We start from the raw sequence: 20,389 nt of genomic DNA on the forward strand, positions 1-20,389 counted from the left end.
AAATGATTTTCACTTTCAAGCATTTCTTTTTTTTAAAACAAGGAATCAAATGCGTGGTTACTTATACCCATGAGTGCTCATGTAATGAAAATAAAATTCACTTAAGTCTTCCTGAAATTCTTCCCTTTAACCTTATCTTGCCAAAGTTCATTTTGACAGTTTTGGTTGGAACACTTGGTGAAGGCAACTAAAAATATTACTACTCCTGTTTGGCTTAATTAAATACTATATGACATCACCATTTTTTTTTTTTAGATTTATTTACCTGAAATTTTGTGTTGAATTGTGTCATGCAGTAGTAAAAGAAGGGTTTTTGGGTGGTTTGTTTAAGATTTTTAGAAAATCTTTAAGAGAAAACCAAAACAATCTGAAAGTGACTTTTAGTGATGTCATGATTTTAAGTGCCTGGTTAGGAAAGTTGGAATATATTCACATTTAGCCTAATATATTATTTGGAGAGAAATACAATGATTTATCTGAATAATACTGACTAGAAATTCTGTTACTTAAAATATTAGACTTTTGAAACTGAACCTAGCTATAAATGCATGGTATTCTTTATGAGAATGTTGTAGGAGCACAGTAAGATTTTTGCTGCTAAAGCATCAGTGGGAAAATACTACCTGAATGGTTTTGAATAACTAATGCAGTTCAGGCCTGGTAGTAATTCATCAAAAGGTTGTGCTTTTGTATTTCTACATGTAATATATATTTTTTTACTGCCTCTTAATGCGGTTGGAGACTGCAGGTTGTTAACTGCTAACCAAACAATTGGAACTCTACAAGCCTAAAAATTAATGTGCATATATTTATCAGATCATTTCGACTATATTGTTAGTGTGTGTATATCCATGTCTTCATACAGAGGTTTTTTTTGTCTTAACATACTTGCCATTAAAAAAAAAAAAATTTGTAATTCTGAGGTGGAAAGTAAGTTATGATTTTTAAATGCACACACTTTATTCATTTATTTATTTATTTTTAAAGATTTTATTTTTACCTAGTTTCTATACCCAACATGGGGTTCGAACTCACGATCCCAAGATAAAGAGTCTCATGCTCTGCCAGCTTATCAGCCAGGCACTGTCTGCATGCATTTAACTTTATACTTGAATTTACACTTTTCCCACTCAGATTTCTTAGAAATAGTACTACTGATCAGAAATCCTTTCTAGGAGTTCATGGGAAAAGGAATTAGATTACTTAAAAATAAAATTTTTTAACAGCGTAACTCAGGACATTCAATACAGGTGACTGTGCCAAAGAAGCCAACACATTCAGGTCTACATTCTGACTTTTGGAATGCAATGAATCACACCACACCAAAGCATGAATTTGGATCAGTGCTCTTATTTACTCTTTTATTGAACTGACTTGTTTTGTGGCTTAAGTTTGCTTTAGACCTTTATTTCTATAGAAATGAAGGGTATATATTTTAAAACCTTGGGTTTGTTTTTTTAATATAATTGTATCCTAAAGATTTAAAGTCTATGAATAATTCTTCATCTCATGGTTCCTGAAAGTATATATTCAGATATATACCTGCACCCGCATTATCTTTCAGTTTTCTTTCCTTGTTAGCAGTAGGGGCTAGCTTTTGGGTGGAGACATTAACGATTTATAGACTCCTCAGGTTTATATTCTTCTGTGGTCCTTTGGGAAGGAAGTTAAGAATGACAGAAAGCTTTCAGGAGAGCCTCATACCAATTCTATGAAAAGTTTGATTGTTTTTCTAAGGAAAGTATGTTTCAAAGACATTATATTACCAGAAATGAATTATATTTGACTCAGTTTCATAACCAGTTTAATAACCTATTTTTTTATTTTCTCTTTTTGGTTTTTCATTTTAATTTCATGATTTTCTAATTCATTCAGTTAGCTTTTACTGAACATCTGTTGTGTGTATATGAAACACTCTGCTAGGCACTATAGTCAAAATAATCAATTGGAAGCCATATTTCCAGCTTTATTATTTGGTAGTATTTCTACTTTTATTTGATATTTAGCACATTTAAAATGGTTTAGGTTCAGGATCCTGAGTTTGACAATAGTAACAAGCTGTTTTAGTTGCTCATTTAAGATAGGTGATCATGGTAGCTCAGCAACTGTAAAATGCCTGGTTAATTATAACATAGCCATTATATAATTAGTATAGAACTTCATCCTTTAAGGTATACTATGAGATGAAATACTTCCAAATAATTTTATTAGACATACATTTTAGGAAAACTCTGAAGATATATATTAGGAACTTGTTGCTATAAATTTGGCCTTGACACGCTTGTCTGTGCAATTTATGTCTATATGTGACTTCGGTTTGTTCATTTGTTTTAATAAATTTTGGGGGGGCATTTTGAGAAGCCACTTGATTTTGTACCTACCTAGTTATCATAAAAAAATAACTAATCTTACTGCTTTTTTGAACATATATCTTTTTTGGGGACCCATAGATCTTTGGCTTTTTAAATTTGGCCCTTTATTAACCTTTCTCTTTCTTTTCCTTTACTTACCTGTTTTGCTTCTTTTTCACATACTTTTGTTCTTAGTTATCATTGCACAGTTATACAACATTTTGTTTAGCAAAGTTATTCTAGGAACATAATAGAAATCAAATATTTATTTGATTTCCTTAAAATGTTGATATTTTGTATTATTGAGGAATGTATCTTATAAATTGAAGATAATTTATAAAATTCTAAAAAACTGGCTTTAAAGTGATTGTTGGAATTAAATGACTCATATAGGTAAAAAGAAAGTGTCCCCAGATAAGATGGTTGAAATGCAGGCAAAAATTGATGAGGAGAGAAAAGCACTTGAAACAAAGCTTGATATGGAAGAAGAAGAAAGAAACAAGGCTAGAGCTGAATTAGAGAAACGGGAGAAAGATCTTCTTAAGGCCCAGTGAGTATTACTTAATTGAGTTGGATTCGTGATTTAAATTTCCAATATTTTGCATAGGATATATGAGAGAGAATTGAATACTAATTAAAAGCTTGATTTTTGTCTCCAGAATAGCTTTTTTGGATAGAGGGTTTTGTTTTATGTGTTCTATTTCCAAAAATTACATCTGTTTTTATTATTTCATCTCTATGTAGGAAGAAAATTACCAGTGAATTTGGATGTTATAGATTAAATCATAAGTTAATTTATACTACCCTGTGATATAATCCGATAGAGTTGTTACATAATTATATCTCAGTTTTGAAATTCTGCTTCCAAATACCTATAAAGTTTTGGGAAATGATATTGGTAGAATAGTGAATAATTGATGGTGGTTCTCATTTTTAATCAACAGACAAGAACATCAGTCTTTGCTAGAGAAATTATCTGCACTGGAGAAGAAGGTAATTGTGGGTGGTGTTGATTTGTTGGCAAAAGCTGAGGAACAAGAGAAACTTCTTGAAGAATCGAATATGGAACTGGAAGAACGGAGGAAAAGAGCAGAGCAACTTCGCAGAGAACTTGAGGAAAAAGAGGTAATGTGACTTTCTGGTTTTGGCTGGCACTTTTCCTTAAGTATTTAACTCCTCTAGTGAAAAGCTTTATATCCATCGTCTTTAATTAAGTATAGTGGACACACAGTGTTAGACTAGTTTCAGATGTACAACTTCAGATGTAGAGTGATTAAACTTCTCTATATGTTATTCTGTGCTCACCACAAGTGTAATTGTCATCTGTTACCATATAATCCTATTACAGTATTATGGACTGTATTCCCTATGCCGTACCTTTCATTCCCACAACTTATTCTGTACCTCCCACTCCCCTTCACCCATTTTCCTTTCTCCCCACAGACCCAGGCATCAGTTTGTTTTCTATAGTGCCGGGTCTGTTTCTGCTTTTAGTTTGTCTCTTTGTTCATTTGTTTGGTTTTTTAGATTGTACATATAAGTGAAATCATATAGTATTTGTCTTGTATCTATAATCTTAGTAAAATTTTAAAGCAGATCTGTGAATTGTTTTGAAAAATATTAGTTGCCCAAGATTTTTATCATTTGTTATAGAATTTTTTTTAAAGATATTTATTTACTTATTTATTTGACAGAGATCAGAAGTAGGCAGAGTAGAGGCAGAGAGAAAGGGAGGGAAGCAGGCTCCCTGCTGAGCAGAGAGCCCAATGCAGGGCTCAATCCCAGGACCCTGAGATCACGACCTGAGCCGAAGGCAGAGGCCTTAATCCACTGAGCCACCCAGGCGCCCCTCATTTGTTAAATAATTAAATTTTCAATTTAATGAAGAAAATTCTGATGTCTGTTTTTTTTTGTTGTAGCAAGAACGCTTGGATATTGAAGAAAAGTATACCAGCTTGCAAGAGGAAGCACAGGGAAAAACCAAGAAATTAAAGAAAGTTTGGACTATGTTGATGGCTGCCAAATCAGAGGTTGGTTTCCTAGAAATTACCTATAAATGTAGCTCGGAATTAAAAAAAAATTTTTTTCTTTGAGTAAGTATGATTAAAAATCTTTAAGAGATCTTAACGTATGCTTACAATCTTAAAGAAAAAACATTTTTATAGCTAAAATTTTAGCTATTAAGCTATAGTATGTATTTCCAACCTTAAAAACACGGGAATAGACAGTAATGGGTAGTGTCATTCTGTCTATTGTTTGTGAAGGAACTGAGTAAGCTCTTACAGGGTTTCTTAGGCCAGTGCCTATATCAGTTGGAACTATCTTATATTTAAAATCTTGTTTGCCCTTAATATTTCATTGGTTTTCTGGTAGATGGCTGATCTCCAACAGGAGCATCAGAGGGAAATTGAAGGCTTACTGGAGAATATTCGACAACTTAGCCGGGAGCTCCGACTTCAGATGCTTATCATTGATAACTTCATACCTCAAGATTATCAGGTAAGAGGGAAGTTCTCTGTTTTAGATATTACATCACTGGCTGGGGTGGAGAAATAAGGAATGTAAATTCTAATTTAATTGATGGTAAGTATTTACATTTTAGTTGTTGACAGTAAAATTTTCTTGAACTAATGCCATCACATTTCTGCTATTAACTTAATACATAATTCTCTGAGTATATAAGTAAGAATTTCTCAGCCCTTTGGAAGAACCTAGATTTATGTAATTGCATTCAGAATCAAGGTATAGGTCCTATTTTTACATTCAATATAATTAATCCTATAAATAGAATAAACAAAACTCCTTTGCTAATTTTTCTCCCTGCTTATGGATACCAAGTGTGTGTGTGTGCGTCTATGTGGTTATGGTGTGGTGTATATGATAAAATAAACATGGTATAAAATTTACCTCCCCTACCCCCCCAGCCCCGCCCCCTAAAATTTGCCTTTTTAAACTATTTTTAAGAATATGGTTCAGGGGTGCCTGGGTGGCTCAGTCAGTTAAGCGTCTGACTCTTGATTTCAGCTCAGGTCATGATCTCAGAGTTGTGAGATTGAGCCCTGTGTCTGGCTCTATGCTCAGCGGGGAGTGTGCTTAATATTCTTTTTCTCCCTCTGCCCTTCCCTCCTCTGTCTTTCTCTGTCTCCCTCTCTCTCTCTCCAAAATAAATAAATCTTGAAAGAGGAAAAAAAAAAAAAAAAGAATACAGTTCAGTGACATTAAGTATATTCATAGTATTTTGCAGTCACTACCATCCATCTCCAGATGGATGCTGATTCTTTTTTTTTTTTTTTTTAAATTTTATTTATTTATTTGACAGACAGAGATCACAGGTAGGCAGAGAGGCAGGCAGAGATAGAGGAGGAAGCAGGCTCCCTGCGGAGCAGAGAGCCAGATGCGGGGCTCCATCCCAGGACCCTGGGATCAGGACCTGAGCCGAAGGCAGAGGCTTTAACCCACTGAGCCACCCAGGCGCCCCCGGATGCTGATTCTTAATTCTAGTATAACTTTAAAATCTCAGCCTTTCCTTCTCAGCCTTTCTTTTTCTTTACTCAAAATTTCCATTTTTCTAGTACATTTTAGTAAACCTTAACATACTGGTTTTTCAAAAAACTGAGACTCTTATAGCTTAAAGATTTTTTTCTGAAAATAAGCCTTAATATTTTTTTCCTCTGGATCTCAGGTGCACAGAATTAATTATTGGTTAATGGTGCGTTCTCCTTATTGGTCTTTGAGTGACCTGGTTTTATTTAGTTGGTTAGTTTTTGTCTGTATGTTTGTTTTGGTTATTTTGTAGTGAACTTGTCATGAGTAACAAAAGCCAATACCATGACAGTGTCCTACTTCTAACCAAATGGTTTCCCTCTTCTCTCTTCCATCCCTTTGCCTCTTCCAACTCAAGGTAACCATCATCCTGAATCCCATGTTCTCCATGTTCTTTCCTTGCTTTTTGTGTAAGAACATAGTTTACTAGCATTTACATGTATTCTTTCAAAGTCTATTTTTAAATGTATAAAAAAAGTTATAATGCCGTATATAATGTTTTGAGGCATCTTTTTTTACTTAGGATTTTAGTTTTGTGAATATTTTCCAGTATTTTAAATGTTATTAAACATTAAAAGTAGACCATCTTTGACTCTTAAAAGGAAATGATTGAAAACTACGTCCACTGGAATGAAGACATAGGAGAATGGCAGCTAGTGAGTATTACCTTCATTCTTTCATGAAATCCTTATGGACTGTTTCCTATAGACTGGATCTATGCTGGGTTATAGGGGGAGAGAGATGGTTCCGAGAATGAATCAGATGAGACTCCACAGGAGTGGATAAGATGTTTTCCTAATTAACTATATTATAACACACAAACTTTTCAGGGGAAATGGTATAGTTTGGGGCTTCATAGGACTGTATGACCTGTAAATCCCTTTCTTTTCCAGCCTTCAAATTTTGAGCATGTTTTATGACCATAACATTAGTAGATCTCAAAATAATTTGCCTTATTTATAGTGTAACTGCTAATTAAGACATTTTTCCTTCCTCCCCTTTTTCTTCTTTTTTGAGAAATGTGTTGCCTACACAGGAAATAACATGAGAAAGCAGACTCCAGCTCCTGATAAAAAAGAGAAAGATGTAAGAATGCTTTTTTTTTTTTTTTTTTAAATATAACTACAGTTCCTTTATTAGGAATATGGGTCACTAAATTGTGTTATCAATATGCTATAAATTAGGGGCGCCTGGGTGGCTCAGTGGGTTAAGCCGCTGCCTTCGGCTCGGGTCATGATCTCGGGGTCCTGGGATCGAGTCCCGCGTCGGGCTCTTCTCGGCGGGGAGCCTGCTTCCCTCTCTCTCTCTCTCTCTCTCTCTGCCTGCCTCTACATCTACTTGTGATTTCTCTCTGTCAAATAAATAAATAAAAAATCTTTTAAAAAAATGCTATAAATTAATCAGCTCTGCTGAAAAATAGGCAGATCTCCTGGGAAGAGAAGCCCCAGAGGGGTGATAGAGGACGTTTCTGCTCCCCTCAGTCACGAGGGCAGGCTTCTGCTTTGTATGACACAAGGGGCATAGCAGCTTCTTCAGAGCACTCTTCACCACCTCTCCAGGCTGTGGGGGGAAGAGTTAGAGACCAGAATGCGTCTGTACTTCTCCAAGCTAGTCCTTGACTTGCATCAGTAAGAGCAGCAGCCGCAGGGAAAACAGCAGCAGTTTCCTACAAAGGAGTTTATAGTGTGTCAGGGTTTCTTCTTTACCACCCCTTGGTGAATACATTTGAGACAAATGGCATTAGAAGAAGATGTCCTTGGACATTTCTTTGGTCTTTTGTTCTGCAGATTTTTTCTAGGAGTTTGTTCAGTATTTTACATCTTCCTGCCACGCCTGGTTTAAATCAGTCCTATAAGAGTGTTTTGTGTTTGTTCCTTTACTTAGCCCTTTGAAGTGGACCTTTCCCATGTGTATCTTGCCTACACAGAGGAGAGCCTCCGGCAGTCCTTGATGAAATTAGAGAGGCCACGGACTTCGAAGGGGAAAGCAAGGCCAAAGACAGGGCGAAGGTAAGGATGGCCTTTCAGCACTAGGAAATGGAGGCAGCGGGATATTCAAAGTAGCACATTTAGAGGAAATTTAGGTACGGACTTCAAAGGGGAAAGCAAGGCCAAAGACAGGGCGAAGGTAAGGATGGTCTTTCAGCACTAGGAAATAGAGGCAGCAGGATATTTAAAGTAGCACATTTAGAGGAAATTTAGTTAATGTAATATTTTAGCTCTATTTGCTACATTTTAGATGTATTTAAATAAATATTAGAGTCATTATGTAGTTATGATTTGAGTAAGTAAAAACTAAAGAATTAAGTCTTCCAACTCCTTTAGCCCTCCTCAGTAATAGTTTATTTTTAATTTTCTTTGTTATAACCAAATGTATTAGAAGTCATCTATTATCTTAATCCCTTAATTCTTAATAGTAATTCTTCCAGTGAGATGCTGATTGATTTGCCTGGTCGACTCCCAAGGTCTTGTACTTGCTGTCTTGTTTCTCTATCAGAAACATTGCCCCAAGAACCTTGACCTTCTCAGTCATCAGTTAAAGAAAATTTGTCTGCCCATCTTTCCCTGTCCTTTGAGTGCTGATTTTTACTGTTGAGTAGTCTCTATGTATCATAACAAGCCCAGGGAAATCAGGGCTGGAGCTTATTTCTTCTCTCCCTGCCCTATATCAGGTACTATTATGCTTATTTAAACTGATTGTAATACTTGGGTCTCCTGGAATGATAGGAAACAATAAGCTTATTTATCCCCTTGCCTTTGAGTATAGAAACTTCTGAGTTACATGTAAGATGAAGTTGTATGGTTTTAATACTTTTGTGTTACATCATATCATAGGTATAACCTAACATTTATAAATTTGGTATAGTTGAACTCAGGAGGAATCAGCATTTTAAAAGTGTACAAGGTTTTACCTTTTTTAGCATTTAGGTGCCAGTTGTTAAAAACTTTTCATATGTCAGTGGAAGCCAGGTGTGTAATATTTAGTGAATGAAGAAATCAGAGAAATAGAAATTCTATTAGGTATTTTTTTTCCCTCCATTTTTTAATAGAGATATTTTTCTATTAATTCTGTGGTTAACAAGAAAAATTACAGTGCAAGGGTGATGATAAGCGGTAAGGCAGTTGGCCTTGGCATAAGAGAGAAATAGGCAGTGGCTGGGACTGGGGCAAAGTGGAGAGTGGTCTGTCTGAAGTAAGTGGCTGCTACCCTGTTCTAGTTAGTTTGGGGAATAAAGGGCCTGTTGTTTCTGGATCTTCTTGTTTCAAAGGAGGAGCCAGAAATCCAGATTATTTACATGACATTTCATAGTTTTTAGTCACTCTTTTTTTTAACCACAAGGACCTAAAACAAACAATTTGATAAGCATTCAGAATGCTCACTTAAAAATATTTATTTTGTGGTTTAACATTAAAAAATTCACCTACATTAGATGAGCCACATTTATTCTCTGCATACCAGAATTAGCCTTCTGTATTACAAAAACAATAGATGGCCCTAAACATAGGTAAATATACATAATATAAGGCTTATTGGTGTTGCGTTACTTTACCTGATAATGTTCAATGGGATATTCTCATTAGAAAAGCACAGTACAGTGTGCCAAGCAAAATTCCAGTGAACACAGAACATTCATGTGCACATCATCTGTAAGGTGTTACTTCAGATGATTTCTGTCTCTTTTCTTCACTGAATGAATCTGGACCTTCAGCATGCCCCAGAACAGATAATCGAGGGATTCGGGTCTGACAAGCATGCAGCCCACTTGGCTTGGCCTGTCTAGTCCAATTTTAGAAGTTTTCATCCACTCAATCCCTTACATTCTGGTTGAGAGTATGGAGTGCCGTGCTCCTGCTCCTATTTTAGGCTACTTCCCCTGGCCTAAAAAGGTGGGCTTTAATTGATCTCTTAACATAGTCAGACATGGCAAACTTTGGCCTGTTTTTAGACCTTATGGCCACCCTGTATTATCTGCTACCTAATGTAAAGTGCTTGCATTCGGTCTTCTAGGAAGGCATTCATGTTTTCTTTTTCTCTCCTCCAAACAGAAAGCGTTCTGCAAAGCCTGAAACTGTAATTGACTCTTTACTTCAGTAAATGTTACAGACTTAAAGTCACAATAAAAATTAGTGATAGTCTTATGCCTGGACAAAATCTTTACTTAAAACCCTGAAGACTATTCTGTAATTTCAAATAACGGAAGCTGTAAGTCATGGAGTAAGACTGGAACTAATGAATTGCCTAATAAATCTTAGTATACATATTAATGTCATATTAAAATTGTACAACAGGTAATTCTTCAAATTGTCATATTGTACTCCAGTTTATACTGTGCCGGGAAGTTGGGGGAGGAGCTCATACTACAGAGAGTTGCAGTTTAAATATATACATAAATCTGCTAGTGATTTATTCAACTGCTGTAATAATTAGGTAACTAGATAGTTAAAATAGAAGAAAAACGTAAGCCCTGTTTTGCATACAGAAAGTAGCAGATCTCATTGTTCTGTGTCGTGCTGTCATATATGAATGTGTGGGCTGCACATCTAAGACATTATTCGATCCTAATACCCGCCTGGCCTGTTCAAAAATGTTCTAATTTTTATACTAATATTCATTTTGTTTTAAGTATAAGATAACTCCTCTTACTGATCTTTAGAAAATTTTATAATTCAGCAGTCACTCTTTAGAAGTATATATGTTTAAAATACAAAAGCTGGAAATATGTTTCTTCTGGACCTCTTGACCTTTTTTGCCTCTTCATATCAAATGCACCTTTTTTGTTCTGGTTTTATGTTTTCTTGAAGCATTGAATTTGTATGTAGATAGGAGTCAGAATTGCAGAAAATTAAGCTAATATTGGTCACTGATCTTTGCCCATATGTGTATATTTTCTAAAACTCACTTTGAAGTGTGACTAATGGATGCTTGCTTTCTTGTGTCTGAGTTTTAAATTGTGTTGGAAATTGCTTTGTATCTCCCAACTGAGAAAGGTCTCCATTTTTCACAAAATGCAACCAAAGCAGAAAATATATATGTGTTTTAATTCTTTGGCTTTAAAACACTTTGTTTTGTTTTTATTCATATTTTATAAAAAGAAAATATTTTTCCCTGAATTTCTTTTATTGACAACTCCCAGTTAGAGTATATTCGTCTAAAAATAAGAAATTTTATTTTATAGTAAATAAGTTGTAATAGAATTGTTCTCGTATTAGCTGCTTACAAAATGTTAAATTTTTTGTAAGTTTAGCTACTCCTAAACCACTTAATATTATATCTTTTATGGGTTTTAAAATTATGTAATCAGCCCTGAAGTCCATTGGTTGCAAGTTTGAGACTTGAAGTAAGTATTTACTAAGTGAACAGTATTTTAGTAATTTTGGTTAAATTTTGGTTTGTAGTCACAAAGCTGTGTACAGAGGGCGGGTGAGCAAAGGTGGCGTACTTGTGAGGTGGTCCCTAAATTTAAAGTGCATCCCAAAGGTGGTATACTAAATGTCCTACGTATAGTGAATATTTTCTAGGTAGTAAGAATTGCATTTAACTGGCAGCATTTTCTTTGTAATGTGTAAGATAGTTAGAAGTTTATGACTTCCTTGGGGCATTGTTTAAGTACTGTGAAAACTAGAGGTAAATTTGTGTCTTGTAAAACTTTGTGTGCACAGAATATCTTGGCAATTGTAGATGCACATTGAACTATTAGTAGTTGCTCTAAAGAAATCTTAATTTTACCAGTAGAAAAAACAGATGCCAGCTTCTTTTCAAAAGTCCTTATTTCTAGCCTTTAACCATCCAGTTAATAGGAAAGGAATGACTTTATTTTTATTTGAGTTGAGTTGACATCGTGTTAAATTAGTTTCAGGTGGGCAACATAGTGATTCACCTGCTCTGTTATGCTGTGCTCACCACAAGCGTAGCTCCCATCTGTCACCACACAGTGCTCTTAAAATATCATTGACTGTATTTCCTTTGCTGTGGGATAGGGGTAACTTTTGCTTTAAGCTTATTTAAAACATAGGACATTCAAGCCAGTATGTTAGAGTTATTTTTCTGTACCACTTCTGCTGCAGTAACAAAAAGAAACCTGTAAAAAGTCAAAACCTCGAGGAATTTACAAAACAGGCCGCTTTAGTTTTTTTTTTTTTTAAACATTTACAGTAGAACTGATTATACCTGATGTATTTTACATATTCATTTTATGAAATACCAAAACAAGATATTCAAGTCAGGCTTGAATATCCATATGAAAACATGGGATACTGACTTTAGAGATAGTCGTTTAGCTTTAATCATAGCAATTCTGTGGTTTCTTCATGTGTACTGTGTCTCTGTCCATAAAATGAAATATTTTGTAACTTCAGTGTTAATTTAACGAAAGGATATGAAGATAAAGAAACCTCATTATTTGAAATAAATAGGCAAATTTTAAATGAGTGCACATATAAATAGGTTGTTGAGTGCGTATTTTCTCTTTAATTTAAAGAAGTAAGTTTATTTATTAAAAGGAGCCTTGGTAGAATGTGAACTGTGATATGTTCTTTAATAAACCTTGTTTTAAAACCTCAATTATATATACTAATAATTAGAATATCAAAATATAGTAGTACCCCCCATTCTTATTTAGATTCTTCTAAAATAAAAGCTTAATCAAGGTATGGGGGTGGGGCCTGCATCTTGTGTTTATCTGGCAAGTAGAGTCCCATTTGCCAAGGTAGGTCATCTTTTTTCTGGAAAAAGGGGACCTTTTTTGCAGCAAGAAATTTAAGATTACCTTGGGGGAGGGAGGCGTGCTACTTTATCTGTAACATGTTTTTAAAAGTTACGATTATGGATTTTGGGTTGTTGTTGTTTTCAGTCTTTTTAAAAATATCTTTCCCCTTAGCTCTTATATTAAGGGAAATCCCTCTCTTTCCTACAGAGCTGTGAATTAAGGAATGGGTAGAGTTTACATTTAAGCACGCCAGTGTCTGCCCAGTTTCTTAATGTATACATTTGTTTTTCTTTTTAGTGATTCTTTGTTCTTAAATGCTACTAGAAAACATAGATCTTCCTAGTGCCTTTCAACTTATACTATAGTTTGATTAATTTAAATCATTAATAACTTCAGTAGGATTACTATAATACTGTATACTGGCCAAACTTGTAAATCTTACAATAAGTTTATTGCATTAATTTCAAAAGCCACACTTTCATTGTATTTTATGTATAAATTGTATTTGTTCAAGTTGTATATATTGATATTGTATGTATACATGCAGCATGGTTAAGTTAGAAATAAAAATCTTTACCTAATACCTGTAGTGGTGGTCTGCTTCTTTCCTGAACTGTCTTGTATTTATGTCCATCCTGATATTAGTAGGTATGGTCTTTGTGCTTGGTATCTGAATTTTGTATAGTTGAGAGATCCCTGTGTCATTTTATACCCCAAGCATTTCATGTTGTGAGTCTTGAAACAGAAATCATTATGAAACACAAACCTGGGAGAAAGGTTTAAACTGTGCTTCTTCTGGGGCACCTGGGTGGGTCAGTTGGTTAAGTGTCAGCCTTCAACTCAGGTCGGGATCCCAGGGTCCTGGGCTCCCTGCTCAGTGGGGAGTCTGCTTCTTCCTCTCCCTCTGCTTTCCACTTGTGCTTGCAATCTCTTTCTCTCTCTACTAGTGCTCTCTCAAACAAAATATTTTTTAAAAAAGTAAAATGTGCTTCTAATTTACAGCATTTATTTTTGGGGTGCCTGAGTAGCTCATTCATTTAAGCGTCCCACTCTGATTTTGGCTCAGGTCATGATCTCAAGGTCATGTGATGGTGCCCTGTGTCGGGCTCTCTGCTGGGCATAGAGCTTAAAATTCTCTTTCCTTCTCCTTCTGCCCCCCACCCATACTGCATTCTTTCTCTCTTAAAAAACAACAAGAACAACTTATTTTACCAAAAATATCTTTATCCAAATTTTGTTGTCCTTTTCACTTAGTATTTGAGAACAGAAACTTAAAGAGGTGTGTATGTAAAATATATCTGACTAAAAGGTAAAAGGAGACATTTCTTAGTGCTAAGATACAGTGATCTCTTCCAGAAAATTTTTTTTTTAAGATTTTATTTATTTATTCGACAGAGAGAGATCACAAGTAGGCAGAGAGGCAGGCAGAGAGAGAGAGAGGAGGAAGCAGGCTCCCTGTTGAGCACAGAGCCCGATGCGGGACTTGATCCCAGGACCCTGAGATCATGACCTGAGCCGAAGGCAGCGGCTTAACCCACTGAGCCACCCAGGCGCCCCCTCTTCCAGAAATTTTGAATGAGCTTAAACTGCAAAACAAAACATTGCTTGAATTGTTGTTAATTATGTATTCTTGTAACAGATGTTTATTAATTAGCAGGCTCCGTCCTGGGTGGCCTTAAGAAAGTCAGCTCCGTCCTGGGTGGCCTTAAGAAAGTCACGGCAGACACTGAGAAGTTTTGATTCGTCAGCAAGTCTCAGAGGACTTAAATGTGCTTTTGCATAGGAGACTCCTCTGGCCCTTTTGAGGCTTGCTCTCTTCCTCTTCCCAACTGCTAACTTAGGTCACACTCCTACAGTGTGTGGAACATGAAAACGAGATGAAAGGCCTGCCATGGCCTAAGCAAGAGAATAAATAGTGCTGCCTTCATATCCTCTGCCCATCCTCCCCAGCCGAGTTTTGGAGCTCCGACACTTTCACCAAGCCATACCACTAAGGCACGCCCGCAGCAAACCTGTGTGGTCAGGATGCTGCTGAGGACACGGTCTGTCCCAAGGAAGACCCTGGAGAAGGCTCTCTTAAAAAAACAAGTGCAAGAACAAAACAAAGCAAAAAATTTAGCCCAGGACCAGCCTAGGGGACCACAGTTAACCAGGGCTTGCCAGAACTGTCCTGAAGCCACAGCCTAAACTTAAAGTGTGTTGGAGGAGCCTCTAAACACATTTGTTACAACAGTAGCTGCTCACTCTTAGGCTGTTTCATTTGCAAAGCAAATCAGGTCTTCAGTCCTCCTTCAGAAGTTGAACAAATGTGTGGGAAAATGATTATGAAGAGGCTACTTCAAAAAGAACCTGTTTCCTCTCAGCATTTATCTTGGGCTTCCTGTGACCCAATCTTCAAGTTACTTTTATCAACGTTATCAGAACATCACTTTGTCTTACCCAAACACGTTTATGGCTCTGACTAAAGAATATGACAGATCACACATTCTTCCACACCTGCTCCCCTCCCCCACTCCTTTTCAGAGGGCTGGGGAAATTTTAGTTTTTAATCAAAGGCTTTATTTCTCCAGTGGTACAAAGGAATTTAACTGGGACTTTACAACTGCATAAAATACTTCTCGGAGTTGATGCTAATCTTAGTGAGAGGATATTGCCCAACCCAACCTAAAAGTACCAGAGTCATTACAGAAATATTATGTTGGCCTTGATTTCTACTCCATCACGAATTGTGCCACTCCGTCACTGGAGTCTTCTGTGTTCACTGTGTGCCTACGCGGTACTAGGTGCCCACACGGTACTGGGTAGAAAGTTTTTGCAATGCTCACAGCCTCCCTCAGGAGGGAGAAGCAACCCTGGAAATGAGAATGCCAACGCAGCACATTGAGGGCTGTTGTTCACGTGTGGGAATGGTGAGCGGCCAGACCCAGTGTTCTTCCCAAGCAGCTAAGATGGTATCTTGCACATATCTACCTGACCACAAGGTCAGAAGAGGCTTCTTCCCAGGGAAAGTGATTTTGGAGATGTTGCAACAAATTGGGTAAAGCATCCTGGGCAGCAGGAGTAACATGAATTTGGCTTGCTGGGGGCATAGGTAGGATGTTGGACATAGGGTAGAAGGCCTTCGGGACAGATGAGCCTGAAAATGAAAGTGATAGGCCAGGACCCTACTTTGAAAGAGTTTTCCATAGGGAATGGAAAACCACAGAGGGATTTGAAGTGGGTCCCTCACATCATTTGTGTTGTAGAGAAATATCTTGTGGAAAGGCTGTGAAGGAATAGCTAGATGGAGGCTGGGACAATGGTGATGTGCATACCTGGGCCCTGGAGGCTCACGTGGTCCTGAGCCAGAGGAGCCCAGTGCCGTCTTCTCAGCTGGCTCTCTCGCTATTCTCAGGTTGCCTAGCAGGTACCCAGGTATGCGGCCAGCCCACAAAACATATGTTAGGTTTAGCACTGGCCAGTAAGAAATAGGGAATAGACGGTTGAGTGCCTAAAGTGCAGCTAGGAGAAGCTAACTGGAAGGCTGGATGAGAAGCACTGCACTGTGGAGAGCTGAGGAGAAAATGAGTAATCCGGGAAAACCCAGTTCAGAAAATGCTGGGCATGACAGCGAACTAGGGTTTAGTTCTCCACCTGGAAGCGGAACTCCAGCTGGAGCTGATGAATTGAATTCAGGAATCCACTCCAGGAGCAGAGAAGGTATGTGCCTTGCTCTCCATGGAAGCTGGTAGGGACTGAGGGGCTCACCTTGTGTGCTGTTTGCCAGATGTACTGTCCTATGTGAGAAAGGTGCTCTCTGCCCTCTGCCCTGAAGTTCCCCATTCTCAGATGATTTGGGCACCCTGAGAGGCTCACCAAGATAACATGTGGGGGAGGGTCACTGGTGTGGACCAACCTGGAGCAACAAGAGTCCCCGCGCCCCCTGCCCCGCCCCGTCCCATGCATTCCCAACTGTGGTCCAAGAATGCTCAATAAAAGACATTCAACCATAGATTTGAATGAAACATGTTTTCTTCGTTCATTTATTCAGTAAGTGTTTTTTAGCTACTAATGCATGCCAGAGATACAATACATTCATCGGCAAAAGATGTAGATGGCTGATGGCAGGGAGGGAGTGGTTCAGACATTGTTGTGTGTCACTAGGCCAGGCAGAGACATGTCTGTCCCCTTCCCCCTGAAACACTGGCTGCTGCCCAGTTTCCTAAATGAATGTGCTTAAATGACGATTGTCTGTTTTCACTTAATCCCCGTTTCTTTACTTATTCTTTTTATGTGTGTCTTCGGTTCATGTACTCTCGCTCTCTGGGTGCGTTCAGGGGCTTATTATTGGGTGTTTCCATGCAGAGCCCAGAACCACCCGTCCGGAAGTAAATAGAACTGTTAGTTGCATCTTAACCATCGAAACTAAACTTATGACAGACCTGCCTGGAGCCCGCCTGTCCTTCCGATGGCCCTTTGTAAATCTTCCTTCCCAACAATCTTTCCTCTTACCATCCTGGCTTAGTACACAAATATAACCCACAACTCATATCCTGTGGCAGACTACAGCTCACATTAGCCATTGTATGCAAATGAGTATCAATCAAAGAAGAAAGGAAACTAAAGTACTCAGCTTGGCCTTAGAAGGCTCCATGACTCTCTTAGTTACTTGCTGCCCTTGGCATGCTGGTATTTTATGTGGGCAGGGTGAAACTGGCTGTGGTCAGGGTGAGAATTTAAGCTTTTGATTTGTTCCCTTATTTTGAAAGGGTTAAAAAGATGTTACATGTTTTGGTATAATTTTAGTACTAGTATTAATTTTTGTCACATACGTGTAAGCGAGGATGAAACGCGAGCGCTCATTCACTGTTACTAGATCCATACTCTTGCAAAGAGCATGGCTTCAAAAGGCAAGTTTCAACATCTCGCCACTGTCTGTGTTTACCCTCTTAATTTAAAAAAAATAACAGCTTTATTAAGTTATGTACTGTAAGTATACTCATATATTATCAGATTCATCTTTCTCAAGTATACAACTCAGTGGATTTTCATATATCCACAGAGTTACACAGCTGTCACCACTATCTACGATGAGAACATTTTCCTCTCTCCCAAAAGAAGCACTGTGTCCATTAGGAGTTGCTCCCTATTCCTCCATCCACCCCAAGCCCCTGGCAACCAGTATTCTACTTTTTACCTCTTACTGTTTTTTCTCCAAATTTTTATTTAAATTCCAGTTAACATATAGTGTAATATTGGTTCCAGACATACAGTTTAGTGATTCATCACTTAAAACGTGCAGTTCTCACCACCACAAGTGCCTTCCTTAATGCCCATCACCCGTCTGGCCCACTCCCAGCCCCTCCATTAACCCTCAGGTTGTTCTCTGTAGTTAAGAGTCTCTTATGGGTTGCTTCTGTCTTTTTTTCCCTCCCCATGTTCATCTGTTTGTTGAAAATGGCAAGATTGCATTCTTTTTGATGGCTGAGTAATATTCCATTATGTATTATTTATGTGTGTGTGTGTATAAAATCTTTCACTTAGCCTAGTGTTTGCAAGACTCATCCGTATTATAGTATGTATCGGTACTTCATTTCTTTTTACTGACAAGTAGTATTTTGTTGCATAGGAATACCACACTTTGTTTATTCTTTGATCAGTTGATTGTCTTTTGGGTTGTTTCTACTCTTTTGCTATTATGGATAATGTTGTGATGAACATCGGTGTAGAGTATTATGTGCGGATGTAAGTTTTCAGTTTTCTTGGGTAGATACCTAGGATTAAATTTGCTAGGTTGATTCATAACTCTATACCTTTAACCTTTTGAGAAACTGTCATACTGTTTTCTGAAGGGGCTGCACCATTTCCCTATCACACCAGCAATATGTGAGGGGTCCAACTTTTCTACATCTTCACCAATATTTGTTAACATCTGTCTTTTTAAGTTTAGTTCTTTCATTTTTAAAAACATTTTCTCATTTATGCACATGGTCACAGACTTAACATGGAATGCCAACAGTCTTCCGTCTTGCTTTCACCAATCCTTATTCCAAGTCTTATTCTCAACAAACCACCTTCCCTTTTTTTTGTTTGTAGTTTTTATGGTGGCTACTAGCCTGATTCCAAAGCTAAGATTTCTCGATTCACTTACTATGGGTTTCTCCCCATCCCCCACACTTTTTGTCATGAAAACTTAAAAACGTGCATAAAAGCAGGGTAGTACAATTAGCTCCCATGTACCCATCCCCAGCTACCACAGCCATCATCTAATGACCACTCTTTCTAGCTAGTTTTTTATTTTCCAGCGTTAGATATTATGTTTAAATTTACCTATTGAAAAGTGAGGGTTTATCTCATTTATCCTACCCCTTCCAAATTTTTTATACTAAATTATTTTTAGGCCTGTATTACCTGTGGAGTTTTGAATACTTAAATCCCTTGTTCTTACTCCATCACCCTTAGACAGTGTTGTTCAGCTAATCCCTTCCCCAAGTGAGCTGGGGCTATTAGTGCCCTACCTTTCTTGTGCTTTTACCTGTCAACCTTTTTCAGCTGTACTTTTTTTTTTATAGAGCCTTTTGATTTTTTTATTACTCAAAAAAGCTTTATTTTTTTATTTAGCTTTCTGACTCTGTGCTTGTGCTTTCAACACTTTGACAATGACTTTCTGTCCCTCGATAATTAAAGCACGCTTGATCCTGTCATGAACACATTTAGCACACATGGAACCATCACCATAGGCCCTGCTGATGTGTTTTTTTGTTTTGTTTGTTTTAAACATTTTATTTATTTATTTGACAGACAGAGATCACAGGTAGGCAGAGAGGCAGGCAGAGAGAGAGAGAAAGGGAAGCAGGCTCCCCACTGAGCAGAGAGCCAATGTGGGGCTCAATCCCAAGACCCTGGGATCATGACCTGAGCCGAAGGCAGAGGCTATAACCCACTGAGCCACCCAGGTGCCCCTGTTTTTTCGTTTTATACAATCTCATAAGGACTTTAAGGTCTCTCTGCTTGAACTCTTCGAAGTCAGTCTGGGCCCACATCACATGCAGATTTGGTGCTTTCCCAACTTTCTAGGTCTAAAGGTAAACAATTTTATTACCAGAGGTTTGGGACAGCCCAGTTTTGGTAGAGACTGTATTGTAGGACAACCTACGATGGCCTGTCAAACGCTGCACCGTTCTGAATGCCTACAGATGCTGTCCCCAGAGGAGGCAGCTGGACCTTCTATATGATCAGGTTGATAGCATTCAGTCTTCTATAATTACAGCATGTTGTCTGTGCTTTGTCTACTGGTTGGTTCTAAGACTTGAAAATCAAGGGAATTTACATTATCAGGACTTTAAATCTTGTTCAGTGCAGAGCCATGTAGTGTGCTGGAGTTCCATTCCCACCGCACAGACTCAGTGTGACAGCTATGGGCCAGTGGGGGAGGATTGTTCTAGGCATCCAGTTAACAGCTTTTTTTTATTCAGCATTAGTTGGTAGTTAGTGGTACTCATGGACCCAGTGTGCACGCTCTCCTATCATGTATGTCCTGTGTGACCTCATATTCTCTAATCACTTGTGCATTACATCCCCATCTGGAAGTGGAACTCCTTGAGAGGGGAACAGTCTTTCTTCTTTTACTTCTATACCAGTTTTAGTCTCCTGGTAAATTAAATTGGTTTCCCCAAAAGTTGTCCAGTAAATAGAGCCGATGCCATTGAAGTGACATCCATGCTGTTAGATTCTGCATATACTTTATTTTATAATTTATAAATATATAAATATTTTAAAAATAAAGGCTATTAAAAACTCATAAATTAAA

At 37.6% G+C, this 20,389-nt stretch overlaps 1 protein-coding gene and 1 pseudogene across 4 annotated transcripts in view; one reads left to right on the forward strand and one right to left on the reverse strand.

Annotated features, from left to right (window-relative positions):
• The window catches only part of KIF3A (kinesin family member 3A), a 53,668-nt gene extending 40,487 nt beyond the window's left edge, over positions 1–13,181 (forward strand). For 3 of the 4 annotated variants that reach the window (XM_032336754.1, XM_032336753.1, XM_032336752.1), the window contains 8 exons: positions 2,745–2,901; positions 3,296–3,476; positions 4,271–4,381; positions 4,725–4,850; positions 6,497–6,550; positions 6,912–6,980; positions 7,779–7,903; positions 9,941–13,181. In XM_032336754.1, the coding sequence (XP_032192645.1) occupies positions 2,745–2,901; positions 3,296–3,476; positions 4,271–4,381; positions 4,725–4,850; positions 6,497–6,550; positions 6,912–6,980; positions 7,779–7,903; positions 9,941–9,989 (872 nt within the window). In that variant the 3' untranslated portion in view covers positions 9,990–13,181. The other variant, XM_032336751.1, reaches the window with a different exon arrangement.
• Positions 13,182–19,160: 5,979 nt separating this feature from the next.
• On the reverse strand, positions 19,161–19,852 carry LOC116587230 (annotated as a pseudogene).
• Positions 19,853–20,389: the final 537 nt, after the last annotated feature.

This window comes from Mustela erminea, chromosome 3 (genome assembly GCF_009829155.1).
Source record: "Mustela erminea isolate mMusErm1 chromosome 3, mMusErm1.Pri, whole genome shotgun sequence".
Taxonomy (NCBI): domain Eukaryota; kingdom Metazoa; phylum Chordata; class Mammalia; order Carnivora; family Mustelidae; genus Mustela; species Mustela erminea.